This window comes from Hylobates moloch, unplaced genomic scaffold, assembly GCF_009828535.3.
Source record: "Hylobates moloch isolate HMO894 unplaced genomic scaffold, HMol_V3 SCAFFOLD_2, whole genome shotgun sequence".
NCBI lineage: Eukaryota > Metazoa > Chordata > Mammalia > Primates > Hylobatidae > Hylobates > Hylobates moloch.
The window spans coordinates 64682404-64708555 of NW_026652277.1; the positions used below are offsets into that span (position 1 = coordinate 64682404).

At 35.3% G+C, this 26152-nt stretch overlaps 1 protein-coding gene across 34 annotated transcripts in view; it reads left to right on the top strand.

Annotated features, from left to right (window-relative positions):
* FIP1L1 (factor interacting with PAPOLA and CPSF1) overlaps positions 1-26152 on the top strand; it is a 76900-nt gene that overhangs the window by 19323 nt on the left and 31425 nt on the right. For 13 of the 34 annotated variants that reach the window (XM_032151211.2, XM_058434273.1, XM_032151223.2 and 10 more), the window contains 4 exons: positions 3508-3617; positions 12539-12646; positions 23477-23570; positions 25649-25805. In XM_032151211.2, coding sequence (XP_032007102.1) covers positions 3508-3617; positions 12539-12646; positions 23477-23570; positions 25649-25805 — 469 coding nt within the window. The remainder of the gene's footprint in view (positions 1-3507; positions 3618-12538; positions 12647-23476; positions 23571-25648; positions 25806-26152) is intronic. The other 21 variants (XM_032151235.2, XM_032151214.2, XM_032151144.2 and 18 more) reach the window with 3 other exon arrangements.

Consider the following 26152-nt stretch of genomic DNA (forward strand, 5'->3'; position numbering starts at 1 on the left):
TTATCTATATAAAATAATCATGCATATAACAGAACTTCAAAGGAAATAAAACATTGGCTTCTTATAATTACAATTACATGGTGAGAAAAGGATTCAAAAACAAATGTTTCTATGTTGAGATACAATGAACTACAATTAGAATCTTTTTTTTTTTTTCCCCAAGATGGAGTCTTGCTCTGTCACCCAGGCTAGATAGAGTGCAGTGGTGCGATCTTGGCTCACTGCAACCTCCACCTCCCGGGTTCAAGCAATTCTCCTGCCTCAGCCTCCTGAGTAGCTGAGATTACAGGCGCCTGCCACCACACCTGGCTAATTTTTTTTAGTTTTAGTAGAGACGGGGTTTCACCATATTGTCCAGGCTGGTCTCGAACTCCTGACCTCGTGATCCACCCACCTTGGCCTCCCAAAGTGCTGGGATTACAGGCGTGAGCCGCCACACCCAGCCTACAAGTAGAATCTTATGCTTTCTTTTAAAACCTTAAATGGATATTGCTCAGAAAATTAAAAAATCATGCTTTCATAAACGTTAAAGCCTGTCATAAAATTAGTGGCAGTTAATAGCTTCTTTCTTAGTCTCTCTATATAAATAATCAGTGAACCATTTATTTTCTCCCGGTTGTGCAAAGCCAAATGATCAATGCAGTTGATTTCAGATTGAGCATTTTTTAAACAAAATTATTGAAGCACACACAGACTTAATACTTTTGGAGAATTATGGAGTATGAAAGGAAAATTTTGAACTCTGCAGTTTTTACCACTAGAGAGTTCTAAGACATTAAAAGTTATTTTTCTTTTTAACCCATGAAAGAATGTTTATGTGCAGAAAAAGATGAGATACTTTTGTTATGGAAGCAAGTGATTGTGCTTCAGACTGGAATCCTTTTGAATTCATGTTATTTTCCCTGTAAAGAGAAACCAGGAAGAAGAAGAAAATCCTATGACACTAATACATCATCCCAGGTGCTTTCAAAGGATTCCTTTTTGTATGGGAACTTACAAGCAGTCACACTGTTGCCATAATGAGATTCTTTTGGGTGGTTGAGTAACTTTCCTTCATTCCTCTTCTTCTGGTAGACTCAGTAAAATTAGCTAGAGAGATCAGTGATCACCAGAGAGTGAGCTGTGTGGCTAGAGCTTGAATCTAAGTGGTCCAGAAACACCGTTTTTATTCTTATCCCCTCTCAGGGGAATGGTACTCATGAATGGAGTGGCATGCATCTTCTCTGAAGGCAGGGTGTCTGTGCTGTTTTCTTCTCATGGCTAAATTAGGTAGTCTCTGTCTATTGATAAAAAGGCTCATAATAAAAATAAAAAATGTAAAAAGGAATTGTTGAAATCTCATTTCTCTGCCACACATAAGTGAAGTGATAGCTCTCAGTGTAAACCAAACTACCTGTAAATAGTCTGGAATATCTGTGTGACTCTCTTTACAAATGACAAACCTCAGCGTACTGCCAGCTGTGCTTTCCAGGAAGGTTACTGATCGCAGATTGGAATTTGGCATATATTGTAAAGGTAAAGTTGACATATTGGGTGTTCATATGTATTAGACAATTTCTGTGGTTCTTTTTTGCCTTGAGCAGCTCAGTAGATGATGGTGCCATTTATTTATATGGGGAAGACTTGTAGAGGATCAGATTAGGGGAAATTAGTTGTTTTGTTTTGGCCATGGTAACTTTGAGATGTCTGTTAGACGTGAAAGAAGTTACATAGAAATTACTGGTGGTCAGGGGAGCCATTGGGACAATAGTGTCAACTCTGAATATTCCTTGACATCCCCGGGCAGAACAATGCATTTCTTTTTGTGTTATTATAACATCTTTTATCCCTTAGATATTTTTTCATAATATTTATTATATTGCTCTGATTGTTGGTGTGTTTGTTTTTTCCTAAGGTCCAGGATCCTGTTGTGTTTCTGTCAGCTTCTGGTACATAATAGATATTGAATAAATAATGTTTACATTCTCTCACCAGATCCTGTCAGTTTTACCTGTCAGGTATCTGTCAAGTCCATTTCTTTCTGTTCCCATTGCCTTAGTGCTGATTCTCATCATCTCATTAGAATCAGGGCATTTAAAATTTTTTTTTAAGTGGTAGAACTCATTTTCAAATAAGCTAAATGTAAGATCCTCATTATATGAGGTTATCAATTAGGGATTGGGTTGGACACTATTAATAAGAGATCTATCTGACTATAATGGCTTAAATGTAAAAGTTTCTTTTTCTCACATAATGATTAGTTGGGAGGTAGATGATTTTGGAATTGAATTGGTGGTTCAAATATATCTGTCAAAATGTCTTGAGATTCTCTGGGCCTTTGCCTCATGGGAAAGGAGAGTGATGCTGAATTTAAAATGGAGTAGGGAATTTAAATAGAATTTAAGTAGAACATAAAATATGGTGTGATACTATTTAAGTGTAAGGAAACTTGAATTTAGTTTGTTTAAATTGAATAGTTTGATGATAATTTTAAGATAAAAAGGTGAGTATAAAAGCAGAAGAGCATAAAGAAGTCATTTCAGCAGACTAGAGGAATGTGACTGGGCCACAATCAAAGGATCTAGTAAGAGCAGAAAGGAGGATAGGCAAATCTTGGAAAAATTATGGAGTAAGTAGATAACTGGTTTTAAAATTAATATTAAGAGGGAGAAGGCTGGGCGTGGTGGCTCACACCTGTAATTCCAGCACTTTGGGAGGCTGAGGTGGGCAGATCACTTGAGGATGGGAGTTTGAGACCAGCTTGGCCAACATGGTGAAATCCTGTCTTTACTAAAAATACAAAACTTAGCCAGGCATGGTGGTGCACACCTGTAATCCCAGCTACTCGGGGGGCTGTGAGGCAAGAGAATCACTTTAACCCGGGAGGTGGAGGCTTCAGTGAGCTGTGATTACACCACTGTACTCCAGCCTGGGCGACAGAGTGAGAAGAGGTATTAAGACAGATGATTGATTTCAAGCTTTTAAGCCTACTGAACTGTCAGGATGATGGTACTTTTAATGGTGATGGGAAAATGGGAGAAATTGTATGGATGTACAGTAGCAGATTATTCACATTTGTGCTACAGGAAATCACAGTCTGAATAGAAAATGGTCAGAATGGCTAAAATGGTCACCTATTGTTTTCTTAGAATAAGGGTGGTGAACACAGAACGGGAAAATTCTTCAAGGCCTTTCTTGAATTCGAAACATGAAGTCATAACCAAGTATCTGGGACCTATTTGTAGTGATCTGTGGGAATTTATGAAAGTGCCAAAGAATTACAGTTTATTCAGCTTCTGTTATTAATGTGAACTTTTTGATAGTTGGAACATTTTGATCCCATACTCTCTTTGGTGCCTTTCACCTAATACTGTTCTAAAATAGGCTAATTTTAATAAATATTCAGCAAAGAAACATTCTTAGTGTTTAACTTCAAATTAAATGTTGTAAACTTATTTTAACATCTAAAGTCCATTATGTTTGAGTGTTCTGTTAAATTCTACAAGCTAATAACCTTTTTTTTTTAAGGTACAGCAGGGAAGAACTGGAAACTCAGAGAAAGAAACAGCCCTTCCATCTACAAAAGCTGAGTTTACTTCTCCTCCTTCTTTGTTCAAGACTGGGCTCCCCCCGAGCAGGTTAGTTACATAGTTGTAACTCAATTATTGTACGACATTGGTATCTTTACATTGTATTTGTGCTATATTAAGTATAAAAGCTCTGAATGTTTTACCAAAAAACTGGAACATTTTACTTTGTTTTAGTACAAAATGAATTCTTCACAAGAAACTTCTTGATGTTTTTCCATCTAAAAAGCCTAGGTAAGCAAGAAGTGAAGTGTGGTATATAGTTTTGTGTATGAATAAAGAGACAGTCTTACATTCAAGAGAGGTGGTAACAATAGTATTTGCTGTTTCCTGTGCTCCCTATTCTTACATAAAGAATTATTGGACTTCTTAGTCTAGATCTATTGGCCTGAAGGTCTTTTGCTAATTTTAGTGAAAGAGGCTATTGAAATTTCAGCTTGGAAAATCTTTAAAATTGGAACCATTTTTTGTTGTTGTTTAATTTTATATGATAATATCTCATATGTTCCAGAAGGTATCAGATGTAAGAGGCAAATATGCTAGAAAATGTCTTTTTTACTTAAATGTGACAAGTGGTTACCCTATTATGCCATTACCAGGAAACTGGTAAAGGATAGTAGGCTAAGACTAGTGAAGTTTGAGGTTAGTAGTTTAATCTTGGACTAGATAAGATGACTAAAGTCTGGGCCTGAAACAAATTAATAACCCAACTATTACTAGTTCTCGGCCAGATCACTTACTTTTTGTGTTACTTGTTTAAATTTATTTTATATAGTTTTCTGTTTTTGTTATTCTGCAGTTTTGTATTGTTATAAGGGACATTTTAGAATAATCTAATGCAGAAGAGACTTTATAGTGGCATCTAGTCTAGCTCTAAGATAAAGATTCTTGAAGCCTTCAGCCAAAATTAAATGTCATAAAGTGATCCAGGATTTTTGTGAATTGTCATAGACATAATGAAATGTGATTATTTAAGCTAAATATAATCTCAAAATGTTTGGTTTTAAAGAATTTATGATAGCTAAGCTTTTAATATGTAGTAATATATAATATTTTAATATGTAGTATTCTTTTGGCTTATACCTTTTTTAAGAGGTTAGCTTTCATTCGTTGAGTTTATGGTATTCTGTAATATAGAGTGATGGTAACAGCTTGGACTCTGGAGTCAGATTTCTGGAGTTCAGATGCTGGCTCTGCAACTTACTAGCTGTGCTGTCATTGGGCAGATTCTCTAATCTTCTTATGCCTTGATTTCTTAATCTCTAAAATGTAGTAATAGTACTTCCTTCACAGTGTAGTTATGTATATTCAGTGGATTCATTTATGTAAAGTGTTTTAGAACAGTGCTGGTACGTAGAAAATACTCTAGATGTTTGCTATTATACTTAAACTATTTAAAAATCAATAGTTTTTCTGTACTTTGCGTTTTGTTTTTTTATTGTTGATTGGCTTTTCAAAATTTGGGCCAGATTATGTAGGGCTGTGTGCCATTATAAAGGCTTTGGCTTTTCCTATAAATTAAATAAGTGGGGACTCACTGGCGGATTTTGAGCAGAGCAATGAAATAATCTGATTTAGGTTTTTAAAGTTTCAATTTAGTCGCTTTACTAAAAACAGACTACAGAGTTACTTAGGGTGGGTGAAAACAGGGAGGCCAGTTAGGAGGTTGCAGCAATTATCTAGGCAAAAGATAATGGTAACTTGGACCAAGATAATGGTGTGGAGATGCTGAGAAGTAGTCAGATACCAGTTATATTTCAGAAGGTAAGCCAATAGCCCATCTTGATGAATTGGATGTAGATTGTAGAGGAAAAAGCAGTTAAGGATGAATCCAAGGTTTTTGTTCTGATCAACTGAACCAGAATGATGGGTTTTGTCATTTACAGAGATGGAAAAGACCATAAGGAGGAGTGGTTATTGGAGGAAGAAGACCAAGAGTTCAGTATAGAACATAATAAAAATGAGATGCCTATTGGACATGCAAGTGGGAAATTTGAGTAGGAAGTTGGTTATATGGATCTGGAGTAGAAGGGAAGAGTATGGGCTGGAGATAATGAATTTAGGATAATCAGTGTTTAATATTACTTAAATGAAACTACGAAATGGAATTAGACCATAAAAGAGGTAAGTATTGATAGAGAAGTGGTAAGAGACAACCTTGGGGCACTCCCTTGTATGTCAGGAAAATAAGGATTAACTAGTAAGAGGAGACCATTAATAAGGAGGAATGATGAATGAAGTAGGAAAAAAAACCCACTGTATGTCTTGAAAACGATGTGTTTCAAGAAGGAGAAATGTCAGCTATCAAATATTAAATCCAGTTGACTGGTCAAGAAAATGAAGACTAAGAATGACCACTGGATTTTATTGATGGTCATTGGTGATCCTGACCAGGATCATTTTCATTTGTATAAAATGAAGATAAAAGATTTTGGAATGGATTAAAGAGGGAGTGGGAGGAAAAGAATTAGAAAGAGAAAATATGGGCACTTTTTGGAAGACTATTTTCTTTCTGTGGGGGCAAGAGAAATGGGACAGTATCTGGAGGGAAATGTGGGGTCAGGAGAAGTTTTTTTTCAAAACAAAGAAAAAAACAGCATTTTCGCTGGGAGCTGTAGCTCATGCCTGTAATCTGAGCACTTTGGGAGGCCGAGATGGGCAGTTCTGTTGAGGTCAGGAGTTTGAGACCAGCCTTGCCAACATGGCGAAACCCCATCTCTACTAAAAATACAAAAATTAGCTGGGCATTGTGTTGCACACCTGTAGTTCAAGCTACTCAGGAGGCTGAGGCGGGAGAGTCACTTGAACCCAGGAGGTAGAGGTTGCAGTGAGCCAAGATTGCGCCACTGCACTCCAGCCTTGGCGACAGAGTGAGACACTGTCTAAAAAATAATAATAATTACAGCATTTTGTATATTTATGGGAATGAGTTACTAGAGGAGAAATTGATGATGTAAGACAGGGAAGTTGTAGAGCAATGTCGTTTAATAAAGCCAAAGGGATGAGATGTAATATGAAGTGGAGGAGTTGCCCTTAAATAGAAGCATGGACCGTTCATTCATAAGAACAGTAATGAAGGCGGGATACAGGGCACCAGTGCAGATGGGTAGGTGGATAATGGAATGGGAATAATTGAAAATTCTCTTCTGATTGCTTTCATTTTTCCCAGCAAAATAATATGCAGACTTACCTGGTGAGAGTGAGGCTGTTGGAAATAAGAGGCCATTGGAAGGTAGCATTGAGTGTTTGAGAAGAAAAGAGGTGGCCGGGCACGGTGGCTCAAGCCTGTAATCCCAGCACTTTGGGAGGCCAAGGTGGGCGGATCACGAGGTCAGGAGATCGAGACCATCCTGGCTAACACGGTGGAACCCTGTCTCTACTAAAAACACCAAAAAAATTAACCGAGCATAGTGGCGGGCGCCTGTAGTCCCAGCTACTCGGGAGGGTGAGGCAGGAGAATGGCGTGAACCCAGGAGGCAGAGCTTGCAGTGAGCGGAGATGACGCCACTGCACTCCAGCCTGGGCGACAGAGCAAGACTCCATCTCAAAAAAAAAAAAAAACATGAGAAGAAGAGAGGTCTGAAATAGTTTTTTGGAGCTCTGTGAATAAACTAGGTGAAAGGAGTAGCTGGGCAGCTGGAGTGAAGTGTGGGGGTCAAGAGAAGCCTTTTTTTCAAGATGAGAGGAATCACTATTTTTATATGCTGATGAGAATGAGTTAAAGTAAAAAAATTGATGACACAGGGAGAGAAACTGTACAGTACTACTTCCTTATCTAGGTTTCGCTTTCCTTGGTTTCAATTACCTGTAGTATGTTACAATAAGATATTTTGAGAGAGACCACGTTCATATAACCTTTATTATAGTAGATTGTTTTTAGATTGGTGCAAAAGTAATTGCGGTTTTGGACTATGCAATTTAAATCACAACTAGGCTCAAACACATCTTTATTAATCAAAATAGGAACCATTACAATTACATTTTTTGCCAATGAGAAATAAGTTTCTTTATTCCTGTAGTGTAAAAATCCGTGCTTGGGATTTGACAAACTCTTGGAAAGCATTTTCTGTATCCTGCTGATTGTGGAAGTGTTTTCCCTGCAAAAAGTTACTAAGATGCTTGAAGAAGTAGTAGTTGATTGGCAGGAGGTCAGATGAATATGGCGGATGAGGCAAAACTTTGTTGTCCAATTCATTCAACTTTTGAAGCATTAGTTGTGCAACATGCGGTCGGGCATTGTTGTGGAGGAGTAGTGGGCTCTTTCTGTTGACCAATGCCGGCTGCAGGCATTGCAGTTTTTGGTGCATCTCATCGATTTGCTGAGCATACTTCTTAGATGAAGTGGTTGTACCGGTATTCAGAAAGCCGTAGTGGATTAGACTGGCAGCAGACCACCAAACAGTGACCATGATCTTTTTCTGGTGCAAGTTTGGCTTTGGGAAGTGCTTTGGAGCTGCTTCTCTGTCCAGCCACTGAGCTGGTCATCTCCAGTTATAGTATAAAATCCACTTTTCATTGCACATCACAATCCGATAGAGGAATGGTTCATTGTTGCATAGAGTAAGAGAAGACAACACTTCATGAGGATGATTTTTTTGATTTTCAGTCAGCTTATGAGGCACCCACTTACTGAGCTTTTTCACCTTTCTGATTTGCTTCAAATGCCGAACGACTGTAGAATGGTCGTTGAGTTCTTCGACAGCTTCTCGTGTAGTTGTAAGAGGATCAGCTTCGATGATTGCTCTCACTTGGTCATTGTCAACTTCCAATGGCCAGCAAGGTTCTCGTTTCCTTTGTAAAACTTCTAGAACTACCACTGCACTGTATGTTCATTAGCAATTCCTGGGCCAAATATGTTGTTGATGTTGCAAGTTGTCTCTGCTGCTTTATGACCCATTTTGAACTTGAATAAGAAAATTGCTCGAATTTGCTTTTTGTCTAACATCATTTCCATAGTCTAAAATAAACATAAAATAGCAAGTAATAAGTCATTAGCAGAAAAAATAAATAAAACAAGAAATACCCATTAAAATGATGTGTAACATAACCACTTATTTAAGAATGTATTGCAGTATCAAGCTGCAGATCCCAACAGTGCAAAAGCCACAATTACTTTTGCACTCACCTAATATAATTGTTCTCTTTTATTATTGTTGTTAATTTCTTACTGTGTTTAATCATAAATTAAATTTTATAGGCATATATGTATAGAAAAAAACATTGTACATATTGGGTTCAGTACCATCCTCAGTTTCAGGCATCCACTGGAGGCCTTGGGATATATCCTCCACTGAGGGTCTTAGAATGTATCCCCCAAGAATACAGGGGGGACTGCTGTATATTTTCAACTTTTCTTGAGATTAATGGCCATGGGTTTAAAATGAGACAAGTCAGCTGCTTTTTGGATGTTTCTCTGACTCTTGTCAGGTATATGAGTGTTTATGAAGGTTAGCTAGAGTTGGATTTAGCAGAGGTTGTTGTATCAGGCAATTATAAAAAAGGGATAAAGGGGACAGGTACATGAGCATTTACTTGAGGGAGTTATTGTAATGATGGGCCATTGGCTAGGAAGAGATGGAGGGCAAATATAGGTAAGGGACAGCTGAAAGGAGGTAAAGAAAGGATGGAAAAATTAGCAGGGCTATCACTACTAAAAAACTAAAAATGAATAATTACCACTGCTACCTATAGAAGTTACCTAAGTTGTCAATACTGTCACTTTTGTACGTAAAGGACAGTAGCCACAACTCATTAGGAAAGTTTGTTTTCTGGGCTCCATTTGATAAAAAGGATACTTTGCAGTCATTGTGAAATATTTCCCATAAAAATATATATCTATTTTTATTCATTATATGTATTGAGATTGGATAGACATCTTTGAAAGTAAAATTGTATTGACCTTAGGGAGAAAACAGTAAATGTTATTCATTAAGACGTAATACAGGGTGCATAGTAGATGTTTTAAGACTAATGAGCTGTACTACTGACAGCACTGTATTTCCATTGTTTACAATCTTAGATTGCCTTATTAATGTATAGGTAAGTGTTGATATGCTTGCACAGAACTTTTAAAAATATTTTTTCGTATTTTATCAATAGAAATGCTGGGTTTCCAACTTTCTGTATTACCCATCAAATTGGCATTGTTAAGTAGAATTTTATATTTAATATATCAGAATGCTTTGCTTAATCTTCAGAAGTTTTCATCTTAACTTTTTGTGAAATACACACATACAGAAAAGTGGCATATCAGGAATGTACATCTTGGCTAAATTTTTACAAACTAAACATACTTTTGTAAACCAGGATGTAGACTGATAGAACGTTTTCATTACCCCCAAAAGTCCCCATTATGCCTCCTTCATTTGTTGTTGTCATTAAAAAAAAAAAGTTTTATTTTGACAAAAATTTAAACTTACAAAGAATTGCAAAAAAAAAGTACAAATAACTTCCATATACTGTTATCCAGATTTTCCAGTTAATAACATTTTGTCATATTTGCGTTATAATTTCTCAAAAACATTTTTCTTACTGAGCCATTTGAATATTAATTGTAGACATCATGCCCCTTTACCCTTAAGTACGTAAGCATGTATTTCCTCAGAACCAGGACATTCTGTTAGATAATCATACGGCAGAGTTACCAAAGTCAGAAAATCTAATAGTGAATCAGTACTTTCATCTAATTGCAGTCTGTAAATTTTGCAAATTATCCCAGTATCCTTTATGGCAATCTTTTCTTTCTTCATGGATTTAGGACTTAATCCAGTGTCACGCGTTAAATTTAACTATTTTATCTTTTTGTTTTTCTTAAATCTGGATCAACTTCTTAGCTTTTCTTTGTATTTCTTAACATTGAATTTTAGAAGAGTACAATCTAGTTGTTGAGTTAGTGGTTCTTGGGTTTGCCTGATATTTTCTCATGATTAGATTCAGGTTTTGCTTTTTGGGCAGGAATACTATATAAGTGATGATGTACCCTTCTCAGTGTATTGGCTTGGAGATACATGATGTCAGTTTGTCATGTTATTTTATTAGTAATGATAATTCTAATGACTTAGTTGTGGTGGTGTCCTTTGGGTTTCTGCACTGCAAAGTTGCTATTTTTTCCTTTGTATTTAATAAGTAATTTGTGGAAAGACTAAATATCCTGTTCCTCTTCAAACTTTTTAGGGATTTTAGTGCCAGTGATAATTTTTTCTTTAGTCAGTTATTACTGTAATGGCTGCAAAATAATGATTACGTAACTCTTATTTCACTTAACATTTATTAGTTGGCATTCTACTTTAAAAATGAGCTTTCCCACTCCATCACTTATCACTTAGACTCATAAATTCTTATATTATGTGTGAAAAAGTGTGTATGTGTGACTTACAAATATAGCTTATTTGTATACATGGTGTTTAAACCATATGTGTGATTTATATATACTGTAATTCATTTTGATGTGAACATCAAATTGTTCCTCTTCAAACTTGCTCCGTGACCTTTGATATGTCTCCATCATGTTTTTTTTTTTTTTAGGGTGTTTTTATAGTTTGGCATTACCAGGATGTTTCAGGCTTATCTTGTAGTTTCCCTGTTTCTTCCTTAGAAGCAGCCATTTTCAGAGGCACTCTGATTCCTTTTAGTGGGGAATGGTAATTAAAAAACAAGATCAGGGTGCTAGCTGTGCTCCTTATACTAGGGCATCCTTATTTCCAGGCCTTTTCAGCACTCAGAGCTAGGAAAGAATTAGCATTTTCAAGATGAAGTTTCCATGTGTGTTTTTTAAAATACATTTTAGTCATGAAATCATCATGTTTCTTTTACTTTCATTTGAACATCACAGGATTCTTATTCCTATTTCTCTTTCCCTATTCCATATTGCATCTCCTTTTTTTTTTTCACAATGAGAACCTGGCTCCCAGAGTCTTGAAATACACGTAAAACAGATTCAGAACTCTTACTGTTATAAGAAAACCTATTCAGTAGAGTTTAGGATTTGTTTACAGTTTTTTCTTTGTCTCTTTTGAGGCTAAGGGTATATAGTTCAAATATTGGGTTCAGAAGTTTCCTACAGAGTTGTTATATTAATAATTTAAAATACATAATTTGGTTTATTGTATCTGTTTGTATGCAGTTTTAGCATTTATTTTTCCTTCCATGTTCACTGATTTATTTTTTGCATATGTAAAACATCTAACAGTTCCAAAGGCAAGAGTATCCAAAGGTATATAGAAACTTGATACATCTTTCTCTGTTTCTTTCATTTCTGTCAGAACAGATTTCATTTTGTTTCTGGTTTGTTTTTCCTGTGTTTCTTTTTACATAAACAAGCAGATGCATAAACATATATATATCCTGTTGCTTTGAAAGAGCATCTTATTAGTTCTGTAAAGTATTGGCAATATTGCACATATCTGAACTTTTTATGAAGTATGTCAACAGGGGTAAAATTAACTTTTTTGGGAACTTTACTTTGAAAGAGTTATTTTGAAAGGGATTTTTTATAAAATAGTATAGGTTTTTATGAAACACGTCAGAGTGTTGCTGTTAGCTGGTTGCACTAACAATACTTATATCCATTGTTGAAGAATATAGGGAAAGAAATACCAAAATTTTGAATAAGATTTTGTAAAACTGCAAAAATTAATACTAAGAATTCATAGAGGCACAGAAATGTATTTTTTAAATAATGTATTGTAACCTGATGTAAATCCTTAGTTCTTTTCTCATTTCTACATTGACATCATAACTATGTTGAAGAATATTTCTAAAAATATTCTAGAGTTAATATTAAGTGTTGATAGCACATCTATATTTAAATACTTAGTACCACGGCAAGTAGTTTATATGACTTGAGAATGATACTGTAGGAACATACTAAAAGACTTTAGAAAAAGCATGTCAAGAAAAAAAAAAAAAAACAGAACAAGGGGGGTCAGAGACAACAATATGTAAGAAAAAACATAGAAAATTTATCTCACCAGAAACAGCACCTCTTCTCAGTCTCAGACAAGTACTGCCTCCAGAAAAGCCAATTCAAGCGTTGGGAAGTGGCAGGATCGATATGGGAGGGCCGAATCACCTGATCTAAGGTAAGGCTATTTTTAAACATTGGATACTCCCTGATGTTTAGATCATCAATGTTGTTATGCCTTATTAGTAAGATAATAAATTTTGACTGTACCATATTTTTACCCTCCAACTTATGCTTTTTCAGGGTACAGTTGTAGGTTTTTTAGTTATCTTATAAATCAAAACCCAGCACTTGTCTTGCCACCCATCTTTCTGGCTGTTTATGATATTTAATGAATTACATTGAACCATGCTAATGGATGCTCAGTAATTTTTTTTTCCTTCTCCTTGCTGCAGGTTAATTCTTTCTCATACCACATCCCATTTTAAAAAAAATTCCCAGGTGCTTTTCACTACTTATCGAATAAAACCTAACATTCTGAGCCAGTGTTTAGGACCCATAAAATTTGACTCTACTGAATCTTTCCGATCTTACACCCACTACAGTGCAAAAACCTGTGATTTCATTAAGTGGACATAGTAGCTGCCCTGGAATATGCTATTTCCCTTATTGTTGTTATGCTTTTGTTAATGATCTACCCTCCATTGAATTTTGATTTGTGTTCTGAATCTTAAATTTACACAGCATACAACCTTGAATGGATATTATAATTTCTCCGAACCTGAAAACTGAAATAATAACTTCATCTTTAAGGGATGCAATGAGAAACGACTGTGTTCCAATATGAAAGTACATTACTTGCAGTGATCAGTCTGAGAGATTGTGCTTTGATAACCTGACTTCAAAATACAGACCAAGATACATTCCTAATTTATCATTTGAGGTTTTAAATAATTATGATATACAAGGGGTAATTTTGGTGTTTTTTTTTTTTTTGCTTTTGTTAGAGAATTTTAAGCAATTTACCTGGTTGGCTCAATGCTATATAAATATGTTTGCAATTATTTTAATTTAAAAACTTAAAAAATACAAATGTAAATTATGATCAAATACCTTTGATCATAGCACCTAAAAGGGAGGAAACACTATCAAAATTTGATTTTCTTATGTTTCATTTTCTGTACAGTCTTAATTATATATTCCACATGAGTTGTAAGTATTTCCTGTTAGGAAAGAAGTTTAGTCATTCTTAAAAGTGGATATACATCTCAAAGTAAGAATGTCTAAACTGTAAGTCTAATAACTAATGTAGATAAAAATATATTACCTGCATTCTTAGAATAGTGTCAGTTGCATGTGTTGCTTTAGTAGGGTGAGGAAAGTTTTCATCTGATTATTTTGAAAGTACTCATTGATTTATCAATGTATTATATTGATTTGTCTTTGTTTTTGAACACTAAAATTCTATTTGAAAAACCAGTAGAAATTTCAAGAGTTATTTTAAATAAAGAAAAGTTATATCTGACAAGTGTAGAATGAAGTGTATGAGTCTTTTCACATACAACATTTCCATGGAACCTAAAAGTTCATAATTGTACTAATACAACTTCTATGTAAGAACTAACTCGATTATTGCACTTGGATTTATATTTAACCTGGCAGTATGGACAGCCTATTTACTGAACCTAAAAGGGCCAGACAACAAGAACTTATAAACTTATCATGCTATTGATAAAGAAACTTAAACTTACAACTGTTTTGTTGCATAAGTATTGGACTTGGATTTTAGGTTTAGTTTTGTCAGTAACCACCTGTGTGAATTAAGGAAAGTTTCCTAACATGCCTATGCCTCCATTACCACAATTGTAACATAGTGGAGCTAGACTGTGTAATTTGGAAAGCCTCTTCAAACCTGAAACTCTTTATTTTCTGACTAGTCCCTGGTTTACAGTGGAAACTAGTCCTTAGAGATTTGAGAAATTAGAGAATTTGCCCAAATTCACAGCTAGTTAAGAGGCTTTTCTGGCTTGTAGTACCAATAGTTCAGGCAAGTCAACTTTCATAGACAAAGGCATAGAAATACTTAAAATAGGCCAGGCGTGGTGGCTCACGCATGTAATCCCAGCACTTTGGGAGACCGAGGCAGGTAGATCACTTGAGGTCAGGAGTTCAAGACCAGCCTGTCCAACATGGTGAAACCCTGTCTCTACTAAAAATACAAAAATTAGCCACGCATGGTCGCAGTCACCTGTAATCCCAGATACTCAGGAGGTTGAGGTGGGAGAATCACTTGAACCCGGGAGGTGGAGGTTGCGTGACTCAAGATCACGCCACTGCACGCCAGCCTGGGTGACAGAATGAGACCCTGTCTCAAAAAAAAAAAAAAAAAAATACTTAAAATATGTTATTTTCAATGTAATTTTAAACTTTGTATTTGTTTCTTTGGCTTTGTTGTTATAACATCTGAAATTCTTTTTATATCAGCTATTTGACTTAGAATTTTTTATTTAAAATTGTTTTACTTTAGATGTAGTACTTTATTTTTGGACACCAGATGGCTAATTTATAGTGAAAATATTGTTTCCCATACCTGAAAGAGACACATCTCAGTGCTTTATGTATAGCAACTCCATCTATACCTGCTTCTCTCTAAAAAAGATGCTTTGGAAACAAAAAAACACTCTTCACTTTAACTTTGTAATTAGTCTCAAGAATATATGTGAAAGGAAATTTGAAGCTGTATTTTCATTATGTGTTTTGTGCTTTAGAAATTCCAAAAATAGGCTGGGTGTGGTGGCTCATGCCTGTAATCCCAGCACTTTGGGAGGCCGAGGCAGGCGGGTCACCTGAGGTCGGGAGTTGGAGACCAGCCTGACCAACATGGAGAAACCCCGTCTCTACTAAAAATAAAAAAATTAGCTGGGCCTGGTGGCACATGCCTGTAATCCCAGCTACTCGGGAGGCTGAGGCAGGAGAATTGCTCTCTCTTTCTCTCTCAGGCTACTTTTTCTCTTTTAAAACACACTCTCTCTCACTCTCACTCTCTGGTAGTGTAAGAAAAACTAGATTCCAGCTCTTGTAGTTAATGTAACTGACAGGTGTGGAGTTTGAGGCATTGCTTAAATGTTTGTAAAGAGCAAGTAAGTAATGATTAAGATCTTTCTCGTAAGTTATTATATTTGGGCTGGGCTCTGTGGTTCATTGCCTGTAATCCTGGCACTTTGGGAAGCTGAGGTGGGTGGATCACTTGAGCTCAGGAGTTTGAGACCAGCATCGGCAACATAGCAAAACCCCAGCTCTACCAAAAATACAAAAATTAGTTGGGCATGGTAGTGTGCACTTGTGGTCCCAGCTACTTGGGAGGCTGAGGTGGGTGGATCACTGGACAGGTGAGGCTGCAGTGAGCTGTGATCGTGCCACTGCATTCCAGCCTGGGTGACGGAGCCAGACCTGGTCTCTAAATAAATAAATAAATACATAAATAACAGTTATTATATTTGAAGTTGTGGCCTTATCATATGCTAGTTACTATTAATTTGTATAATATAGTGTTTTTCCGATTTTAACAGTATCTTCAAGCCAAATCTATAAGTGTTTTTCAAACTTGTACCAGTATTCTTCAAGCTAAATCTATATGTATAGCAATGGCATTTTATTGGTGTCAGTTTGCTTTATAAATTCAAATTTTAACTCTTGTGAAACTAATTAATGAAGCAGTTTTAGTGAGTGCAGGAAATTGAAACTGGTAATATGGATGATTGCTATAAACATATCCTAATGCACAGTTTATTTTTTTATTTTGTTTCCATTTTATGTTACCAAGTTCTGTTCCTCTTAATTTTCAAGTGACAGTTTATTTTTCTTAAGCTTATGTTCCTATATTAGAATGCTTTTTAACTGATTCATACTCTTGAATGAATAGTAAAAATTGCTTTTCAATGTTAAGTCACAAATACATTTAAATATGCATGTATTTCTTACATTAAACACAATACTTATAATAAAACTGGACGTTAAATGAACATGATATCTAAGAATAACCTCTTCCTCTGACTACCTCCTTTTATGTCTTGATGAGACACTGTACTGAAAAGATGTGCCTATACCTTGGGGCATTTGATCAAGTGCTCTGAATGCATGTTGCTATAGTGTGTAGTTTGTATGATTTTATGTTATTGGACATATGAAGGCCTTTGGGGTTTTTTGTTTTTTTTTAAGTTTCTTATAGAGCTGTGTCTTTTCCTATCATTGATTCATTTAAAAGCATGAAATTAAGCATAAATATGGAAGGTAGAGCTTTATTCCAAGCTCTGTACAAAAGTGAGTAAGCTTGTTTCCACTTTTGAACACATTTGTGTCCTCCAGTGAGTAAAATTTGGGCTTATTTCACCTTTAAACATTCAAGGTTTTTTTTGTTTTGTTTTAAATAGAGCTTAAAAATTGACATTTTAAAAATTCAGACCCCAGAAAATTAGTATGATAAACACTGTTGAAGAAGAAGGGAAGGGGCTAAGCCTGAATCCTAGTGCTGCCACTTTACAATGCAAAAGAGCCTCATCTGTGGAAGTGAAACTAATTGGACATGTACTTTACTTTTTATTTTTTCAAGACAAGAGTCTCACTCTGTTTCCCAGGTTGAGTGTAGTGGTGGGATCATGGCTACTTGCAAACTCGGACTACCAGGCTCAAGCAGTCCTCCCACCTCAGCCTCCCGAGTAGCTGGGACTACAGGCATGCCCACCATGCTCAGCTAATTTTTTATTTTTTGTAGAGATGAGGTCTCACTATGTTGCTCAGGCTGATGTTGATCTCCTGAACTCAAGTGATTCTCCTGCCTTGGCCTACTCCCAAATCACACCTGAGATTACAGGTGTGAGCCACTATGCCGGCCCCATATACCTTAAATGTGATGTACTTGTAAGGATTAAATAAATTCTAAGCTATGAAAGCACCTATTTCAGGGCTTGAAAGATAAATCAGCCAGGCGCGATGGCTCACGCCTATAATCCCAGCACTTTGGGAGGCTGAGGTGGGCGGATCACCTGAGGTCGGGAGTTCAAGACCAGCCTGACCAGGCGGGGCACGGTGGCTCACGTCTGTAATCCCAGCACTTTGGGAGGCCGTGGCGAGTGGATCACGAGGTCAGGAGATCAAGACCACGGTGAAACCCCATCTCTACTAAAAATACAAAATATTAGCCAGGCGCCGTGGGGGGCGCCTGTAGTCCCAGCTACTCAGGAGGCTGAGGCAGGAGAATGGCGTGAACCTGGGAGGCGGAGCTTGCAGTCAGCCGAGATGGCACCACTGCACTCCAGCCTGGGCGACAGAGCAAGACTCCGTCTCAAAAAAAAAAAAAAAAAAGCACCAGCCTGACCAACATGGAGAAACCCCCTCTCTACTAAAAAAATTTAAAAAGTAGCTGGGCGTGGTAGCATGCATCTGTAATCCCAGCTGGAGAGGCTGAGGCAGGAGAATCGCTTGAACCCAGGAGGCAGAGGTTGTGAGCCGAGATCGTGCCATTGCACTCCAACCTGGGCAACAAGAGTGAAACTCCATCTCAAAAAAAAAAAAAAAAAAAGATCAGACACTCAGTGAGTGTCGGATCTCCTCTTTCATCATGGGCTTTATCAGTCTTTTTAAATGTAGTACTGATAGAAAACAAATTGTATATCTAGAAAAGTGATTTGAATTCTGTGATTTTTATTTTAGACTAGGTTCTTTTTCTGGATGGGATTTTGCATTAATAAATTGTTACTCGAACATTAGGATATATTTTCTTTATAAATTATGTATATACTATAGAGAAAATTATTCTTGTGCTTGTGAAAGTAAAATGTACACACAGGTATAGAAACAGTACCATGTCAGACCGGTCATGTTGCCCAGGCTGATCTCGAATTCCTGGGCTCAAGTATCACAAAACTAAAAGATCAGTAGAAAAATGTGTAATCAATGATATTCTTATGTTGATGAATATGACTTCAAATTTTTCTTGAAATAGTTAAATATTAATTTTTTATGAGCTACTTTAAGTTCTTTCTGGAGGGAACAAAATGTCTAGCAGTCTCTTGAACATGTCCTTAGATTTGTAGTCTTCGACTTTCACTATATTGGAATTACCTAGGAAGCTTCAAAAAAGTATTGATGCTGAGTCCCAGAAATGTTATTTTAAATAGTCTGGTGTACACCCTGTGCATCAGGATTTTGATATGCAGGCAAGGTTGAGAACCACTGATTTAGAGTCTTGATTCTGGGTTGGCATAAAGATTAAAATCAAATGATAGCTAGGCACCTACGGTTTTGAAGTAAAATGATAGATGTAGTTACAATGGGAGCTGATATTTGTATAGCATTTTACAGCCTCACAGTGTTTTTCTTTATGTGCTTCTCATTTAATTTACATTTTCTGCCTCTTTGAATGTCTTTTGGTTGGTGACCACTATCAAAGATGCATGATACTTCTGTTGCAAGCAAATGGATAGGTAATATATTTGCCAGGTAGAAATTGTGCACATATCTGTCCCTCTCCATCTTTTCTCTATACTCATAGTTGTCCCTCCATCTGAAATGTTCTACCTTCCCATCCTACATGTCTTTTAAGGCTCATCTCTTTCCTAAAGTAGCTTAAAAGATGCTACACAATTTCCATGCAGAACTGTTTACAGCCATCTATTTACATATGTGACCTGAATTAAATGTCATAACAAGTGCATCTCTTTTCAAGTTGGGAATATGAGATAGCCACATTCTAGGCTTTTTTTTTAGCAAATGGACCTTTGAACTGATTGCTGCCCAGTTCTTATTAGAAGCCCTTCTGTGAGAAAACATTCATAGATGTCTACATTGATATGTGATTCACTCATTCTTTTAGAATATGGTTATGAGCTTTCAAGCAATAATTCAAGCAATATTTCAAGCAAAATAATTTGAAAATTTGCTGTAAACTCTGGACTTTTGCCTGAAAATTGCATCTATACATATCTATTTATTTAGAAATCAGGGATGTCCTGATTCTTCTTTAGAGAACCATGTTACTAGTTAAGAACTTGAACTGTTCTCAAAAGCACAGTTAAATTATTAGATCAAGCCTGACCATTAAGAGGGCTAGATACGCAGACCATGTTGTTTTGCTTCCCCTGATTAAATTGCTCTTATTGAATTGGGCGTTGTTGTGCTTCACTCAGCATTAAAGAGCATTTTGCGAAATAGCTCTTTAAAATTCAATTTTTTTTTTGGTAGGAATTTTGGAGACTTTATTTCCGTATTTTTGAAAACATGAGATTGCAATCCATTAGTGGGTTGTGAAACAATTTGGTGGTCCCAACCAATATTTCTTGGTTTTGTATTTATTTTGCTTTTTTCCTATGCTATATTTAAATATTAATAAAATTACATTTTATCTTAATGTCACCATTTTTCCTTTTTAAAGTATTGTCTCATGAACCTTTTTTAGTTTTTAATGTAATGTGGGTACTGGATTGCTGTGTAAAATGTACTTCTTACTGTGTTTTGTAGTCAATAAAGTTGAAAAATTATTGTACTCATATTTTCTCTTAGACTCAAAGGAGAATTTTTTTCTGTTTATTCTCATTTGTAAAATGACAGTAATGAGAGTTGCTACCTTATGGGTTTATCATGAAGACTAAATATATATAAAATATTTAGAACAGTGATTACCTTGTGCATAGTAGGTGCTCCATAAATACTAGCTGTCATTACCGGGAAAACAATCTTAGAGCAAATGCTTTGTTTTAATCTTACGCACATTAAAGACATTTGTTATTAATGATGTCCTTTGCTCTGGCTTCCAAAAAAACGCAGCTGAGATTTTTTTTTTTTTTTTTTTTTTCGAGACAGGCTCTTGTTTTGTTGCCCAGTCTGGAGCGCAGTGGCACAATCACAGTTTACTGCATCCTTCATCTCCTGGGCTCAAGCAATCCTCTCACCTAAGCCCTCTGAATAGCTGGGACCACAAGCATGTGCTACTGTGCCTGGCTAATATTTTAAATTATTTGTAGACACAAAGTCTTGCCATGTTGCCCAGGCTGGTCTCGAATTCCTGGGCTCAAGTAATCCTCCTGCCTCCGGCTCCCGGTGTTGGGATTACACACGTGAGCCTGACCTTCAGAGATCGATTTATGGCCTTTTGTCTATCTTCTATTAGGCCTGATTTATCATCTTAAACTTTCTGTTGCATCTGCAGGGAGCCTTCAGATTCTTTCTGGGATATCAGAATCATCAAAATATGATCATTTAATTCCATAGTAACTTCAGAGATATTTTTATATTCATTTACTGTGCCAGGAGGGGAGGTAGAGGCTCTTGGGAACATTTACTGCCTGTTTAAACTGTACATTAACTCAGACACCCAGAGTGGTTAGTTTCTTAGCTTTTTACTAGATGATTGAGTCCAGTATGGAGAAGAGGATTTTGATAATAGCATTAGCTGTTTACGTTACTGAACAAGTTTGTTGGCCTAATCAAACCTACGCTTTGTGGAACTCTTAAGTTACAGTAGATTTCCTCGTAGGGAAACTCTATTAAATCTTCTTAAGCAATGAAAGAAAAAGCTGTCCATTAAGAACTTTCGTGGAATAATATGGTTCAATATTTTTTTCCATAATGTGGCATCAGAATAATATTAGATTTTTAAATTATTTGTCAGTGTTAGATATGTGCTTTTTGTTACTGTGGTACATACTGTGTGTCTGTCATAAAACTTTTTGGAACAAAACGGTAAGCTTCATTTATATGATTAAAGTAAATCAGTTTATGTGGTTAAAAAATACGGGCACAGGGAGATGTTTTGAAAATGTGGAGAATTGTAATTTTCTGAACTCCCTTTAGGGATATATACTTGTTAAGGCTGATTTCTCAGTTATATGTTTTTAGAAACATAGTATTTGCCATTTTGAATCTTTAGTGATTAAAAACAATCAATTTAAAGTTGAAAAAAACTAATTAGACTTCTGACCATATTTAAGGTACATTTTAAGAGATGAATACTTCCATGTGTCCCAGACTTTTTGAAAACTAGAGATCCTGAGAAATAAATGGTAAAAGACAGGCTATAGAAAATTTTCCCCTCAACAGGAAAGTTATTCTTATATCTAGATCTAATTTTTACCACTTTTAACAATTTGGAGAATTTGCTATCTGACTTGCAAGTCCAAACAAATTTGGTAGAATTTGTTCTTGATGGGAATAAATTTAAAAACGCAAAGGAGAGAGTTCAGTGATTGGCAAGAGAAAATAGTAGAAAAGTAAATAGAGTGAAAGTAAAAATTTTGACAATGGAGGGCAGCAATTAACGGAGAGGAAATTACGACCTCAGAATGCACACCTGTATTTAGTAGGATGTTGGAATATGAAATGTTTGTATATCAGAAGGCTGATGGCATGTGCTTTGATAGTGCAGTCATGGTGGGCATAGCTTTGCAATTTAAATTATAGGGAAGAAATTGAAGCAATATTTGTATTATCATAGAGATATTTGGATTTTTGTAACGTGAATATTAAGATCTTTCCCCAGCTGTATTGGAGGATATATTAATCCTCCAATGAAATCATTCTTGATCTTTGGGATCATGAGGAAATCTAGGAAGTCAGTGACTCAGACATAAAATTAGAAAGGCTTGAACAGTTTTCAATTGTACTAAAATTATAGAGAAGGGAAGTCTTAAGTGGGCAAGGGATGGTAAGTGGGAACTGACTATGTACTTGAAAACATTTCGGATGTCATGATTTGCTTTTTATAGGGCGGTCTTTGTTAGCACAAAATAATTTGTGGAGTGTTTTAAGGTCTACTTGAGATAAACTCTTACTAACTCATGATTTCCAGAAAAGTCTTAAATTCCTCAAAGGTGAATTGTCTTGCTGGAAGGAAACCTAGCTCAAGGTGGGGAGGGAAGGTCTATAGTCTTTGGGATCAGAAAGACTCAGGTTTGAAAGTTAGTTTTGCCATTTAATTCATGCTTAGGTTAGTGATTTCACTTTGGACCATGGCTTGTCTCTTAACAGGTATACAGTAATTTTTAAGTTTTTGTGAGGTTTAGATATAATGGGTTTGGCATCCAACCTATGGTAGCTGCTGTTGTTTGTCATTTTAGGAGCCTAATCTAGTGACTGTGGAAGGATCTATGGTATTTTAATTGTTTTACTTCTATAAAGTTTTAAAGGCAGTATTGTTCAGAACTGAAATATAGATGAAGAGAAATTCATCTAATTTGCATCCACTTTTCATTGCCTATTTCTCCAAGTGACTTCTATATCATCTTAGGCATGCATACTTTTATAAAGTCCTTTATCTGCATAATAGCTTTTAACATTATTTTAATTATTTAAAATACAACTTACTAGGTTTTTCTCTTAAATTTTTCTCATAAATTGTTTTATGATAGACTATTTTTCCATATCCTTATAAACTTTAAAAAGATTGTAGAGGTGAGGCGAGTATTTAAATATTTGAATTTTTCTATCTAAATGCAAGTTATCAGAAATGGCAAACTGGTTCCTTTTTTATTTTTTTTTAACACTTGGAGTATATCACAAGGAAAATATCTTGTGTATGTTAAAATGAGCATTATTTTCAGGCCTTTTTGGGGAATATTTAAAGTTTCTGTAATAGAGCTGTAGTATGTGTTACAATTGTAGTGGTCCCAAAATTTCCATTTGTCTAGCATTTGCTGTCTTATTTAATTTCACAAGGATACATTTATTTGGAGACTACTAAAACTAGTAAGTTTAGAGGAAGAGCTCTACAGAGACTTAAAACTTAACATTATGATCATTGTTGGATGTGTTGGTTCTAGCTTATTTATTAATAAAAATTTTTATGACAATGCAAAGTAGCGAGCTTAAACTCAGGGATATTTTTCAATGTGTATTGTGATCTGGTTTTATTTTAAAATTTATTGCAAACACATTTTGTTTTTATTTCTCACTGCTTTTATTATTTTTAAAGCATCTAATTCAGTGAAACTGAATTGATTCAATTTTTATGTTACAGGAGATTACCTGGGGCAATTGATGTTATTGGTCAGACTATAACTATCAGCCGAGTAGAAGGAAGGCGACGGGCAAATGAGAACAGCAACATACAGGTTTAGTATTTTAAAATAAATAATTTTCTTTAACTGAAGGATATCGCATTATAATTTATTTATAATATAATAAATTACTATTTTATTCAATAGATAGTCATAGTGCTATGCTGTGTTTTAGGTGATACAAAGAGATTTAAAATGTGGAACCAGTCATCATTTATTATAAAGGCATTTCCAGTTAGAATTTATAATCTCTGAATCTTTTTTTAATAGGGTTTTTTTTTCTTTTCCTTGATAGAAACGTAATACAGGTTGAGTATCTCTTATCTAAAATGCTTGGAACCAGAAGTGTATCAGATTTTGGAAATTTTCGGATTTTGAAATGTTCGTATGTATGTAATCTTAGGGATGAGACTCAAGTCTAAACATGAAATTTATGTTTCACAAATAAGTTATTTAATTTACTATGATGATTTGTTAATTTATGATAATATTTTTTCCTTTGGCAACCCTGAATAAACTGTGTAGTGGGCCCGAGTTTTTATTGTGATGCATCACATATGAGGTTGGGTGTGGAATTTTCCACTTGTGATAAAATGTTGATGCTCAAAATGTTTTGGATTTTAGAGCATTTCAGATTTCAGATTTTTGGATTAGGAATACTCAACTTGTATATAGGTTTACTGAATGAAAAATAAAAGACCACCAGTGATTTTACCACCTAAAGATAACCACATCTGGTACATCTTTTGATACTAAGTAGAATTGGGATACTATTATAATTATATTTCTGTGTATACTTTTTTCCCCATCTAAAATTATCATTTGTATGTTTTCATATTCCTAAAATATGATTAAAATATCTTCATGATAGCTTCATTGGATAAATATACCCTGATTTATTTAATGTGACATTTCGGGAGGAGGTGTAGAGTTCCTTTGTTTTTAGGTGAAAAATTGAGGGGAGATAAATTATCAGTAAGTTGGATAATTAATGTTAGAACTTTAATAACTGAGACTTCCAGCTATTCAGTTTGGCCATACTTTTTTCATTATTTATTCCTATTTTCTGAGTCCTTTTAAAAATGTCCAGAGCACTTTATTCTTACCTTCGATAAGTTGATCATGTAAAATGTTCCTTTTAGCATCTTTAAAGGCAAATGATTTCTATAGTGGAAGATGTTAGTCCATTTTTCCTTTCCCCTTACCATTAAAATGCCACGATTTCTCAAAATAAATACTTTAAGAAATAGCTTATCAGCATAAGCCCTACAAAAAAACACTGCACTTAAATGTAGGAAGTGTTAATGGAAAGAGGGATCGTATGTTTAAAAGAGTGCTTTAATCAGCAAGGATCTGAGAAGTATAAATTAAATATACAACATTATGTTGGCTGTCTTTCCCAAATTTATTTACACATCCTTGGGGAGCTTATCAAAAATCCAGATTTTGAGGTGCCACTTTGCTTGTTTTATTTCAGTAGGTTTGGGGTGCTTCTTATGGTGCCTGTCCCTTAACCTGTTCACACAAATAAGCATTTTGCAAACATTGCTTTATTTTTTAAGAATAAACCCTGGTCTTAAAGTTACAAGGCTCACATGATAAAGTTACTTACATATCTTGCTGCCTGTTGCTTGCAGTCTGTTGACGCATGCCTGACAGTCTCTTACTTTGCAACCTGGTGATGACGTGCCCTTGTACAGTGAATGTCTGACCTGCTGCCATGTTAATTTCTTAAGGCTAGTGTCTGTAATTAATGATTACATTGCCTTAATTGAATACTTTAACTTTGGTTGGGTGACAAAGATACTACTTGTTAAACGATCTTTATGAAGTACTCTTTTCTTGTGTGGAGTGTTTGTATTAATTACTTTTTATTAAGAAATTTTTGGTAATGATCCAGTTGTTTTTTCTTAAGATTTGAGTATGCACATTTTTAAAAGTATATGTGTTTGTATACTCACATAGGCATATGTATACACATATCACACATGTAGAACTATTACTCTCCCCCCAAAAATACATGTGTGAATTAAACTACCTTTTACTTTGTTTCTTAGATTAAATGAAATTAATTTACTAAGATTCATCTTACATAATATTTATGCATCTGTTTAACTGTGCTCTAATTTTAGGTCCTTTCTGAAAGATCTGCTACTGAAGTAGACAACAATTTTAGCAAACCACCTCCGTTTTTCCCTCCAGGAGCTCCTCCCACTCACCTTCCACCTCCTCCATTTCTTCCACCTCCTCCGACTGTCAGCACTGCTCCACCTCTGATTCCACCACCGGGTAAATAGTAAATAAGACATTTGACTTTGAAAGAAAATTAGCTTGCGAGTGTTTTTTAAAATTTTTGACAATTAAAATAATATCTTGATCACATTACATTAAAAGTAATAGATATAATACTTATCTTCAACAGATTCACACTGAAACAGATATATATATGTTTATTGCTATTTCAATATAGGAAAGAGACAATGTTCTAAAATTGAGAAGAATATACAGATACCAATCTTGTGATTCAAAAATATGATAATGATCCCCAAATTTAAGTTGCTAATAGAATATGTATAAATCCATACTCAGTTACAAACTTTACCAGTGTTAATTTGTTTTGAAAAAAACATAAAAGA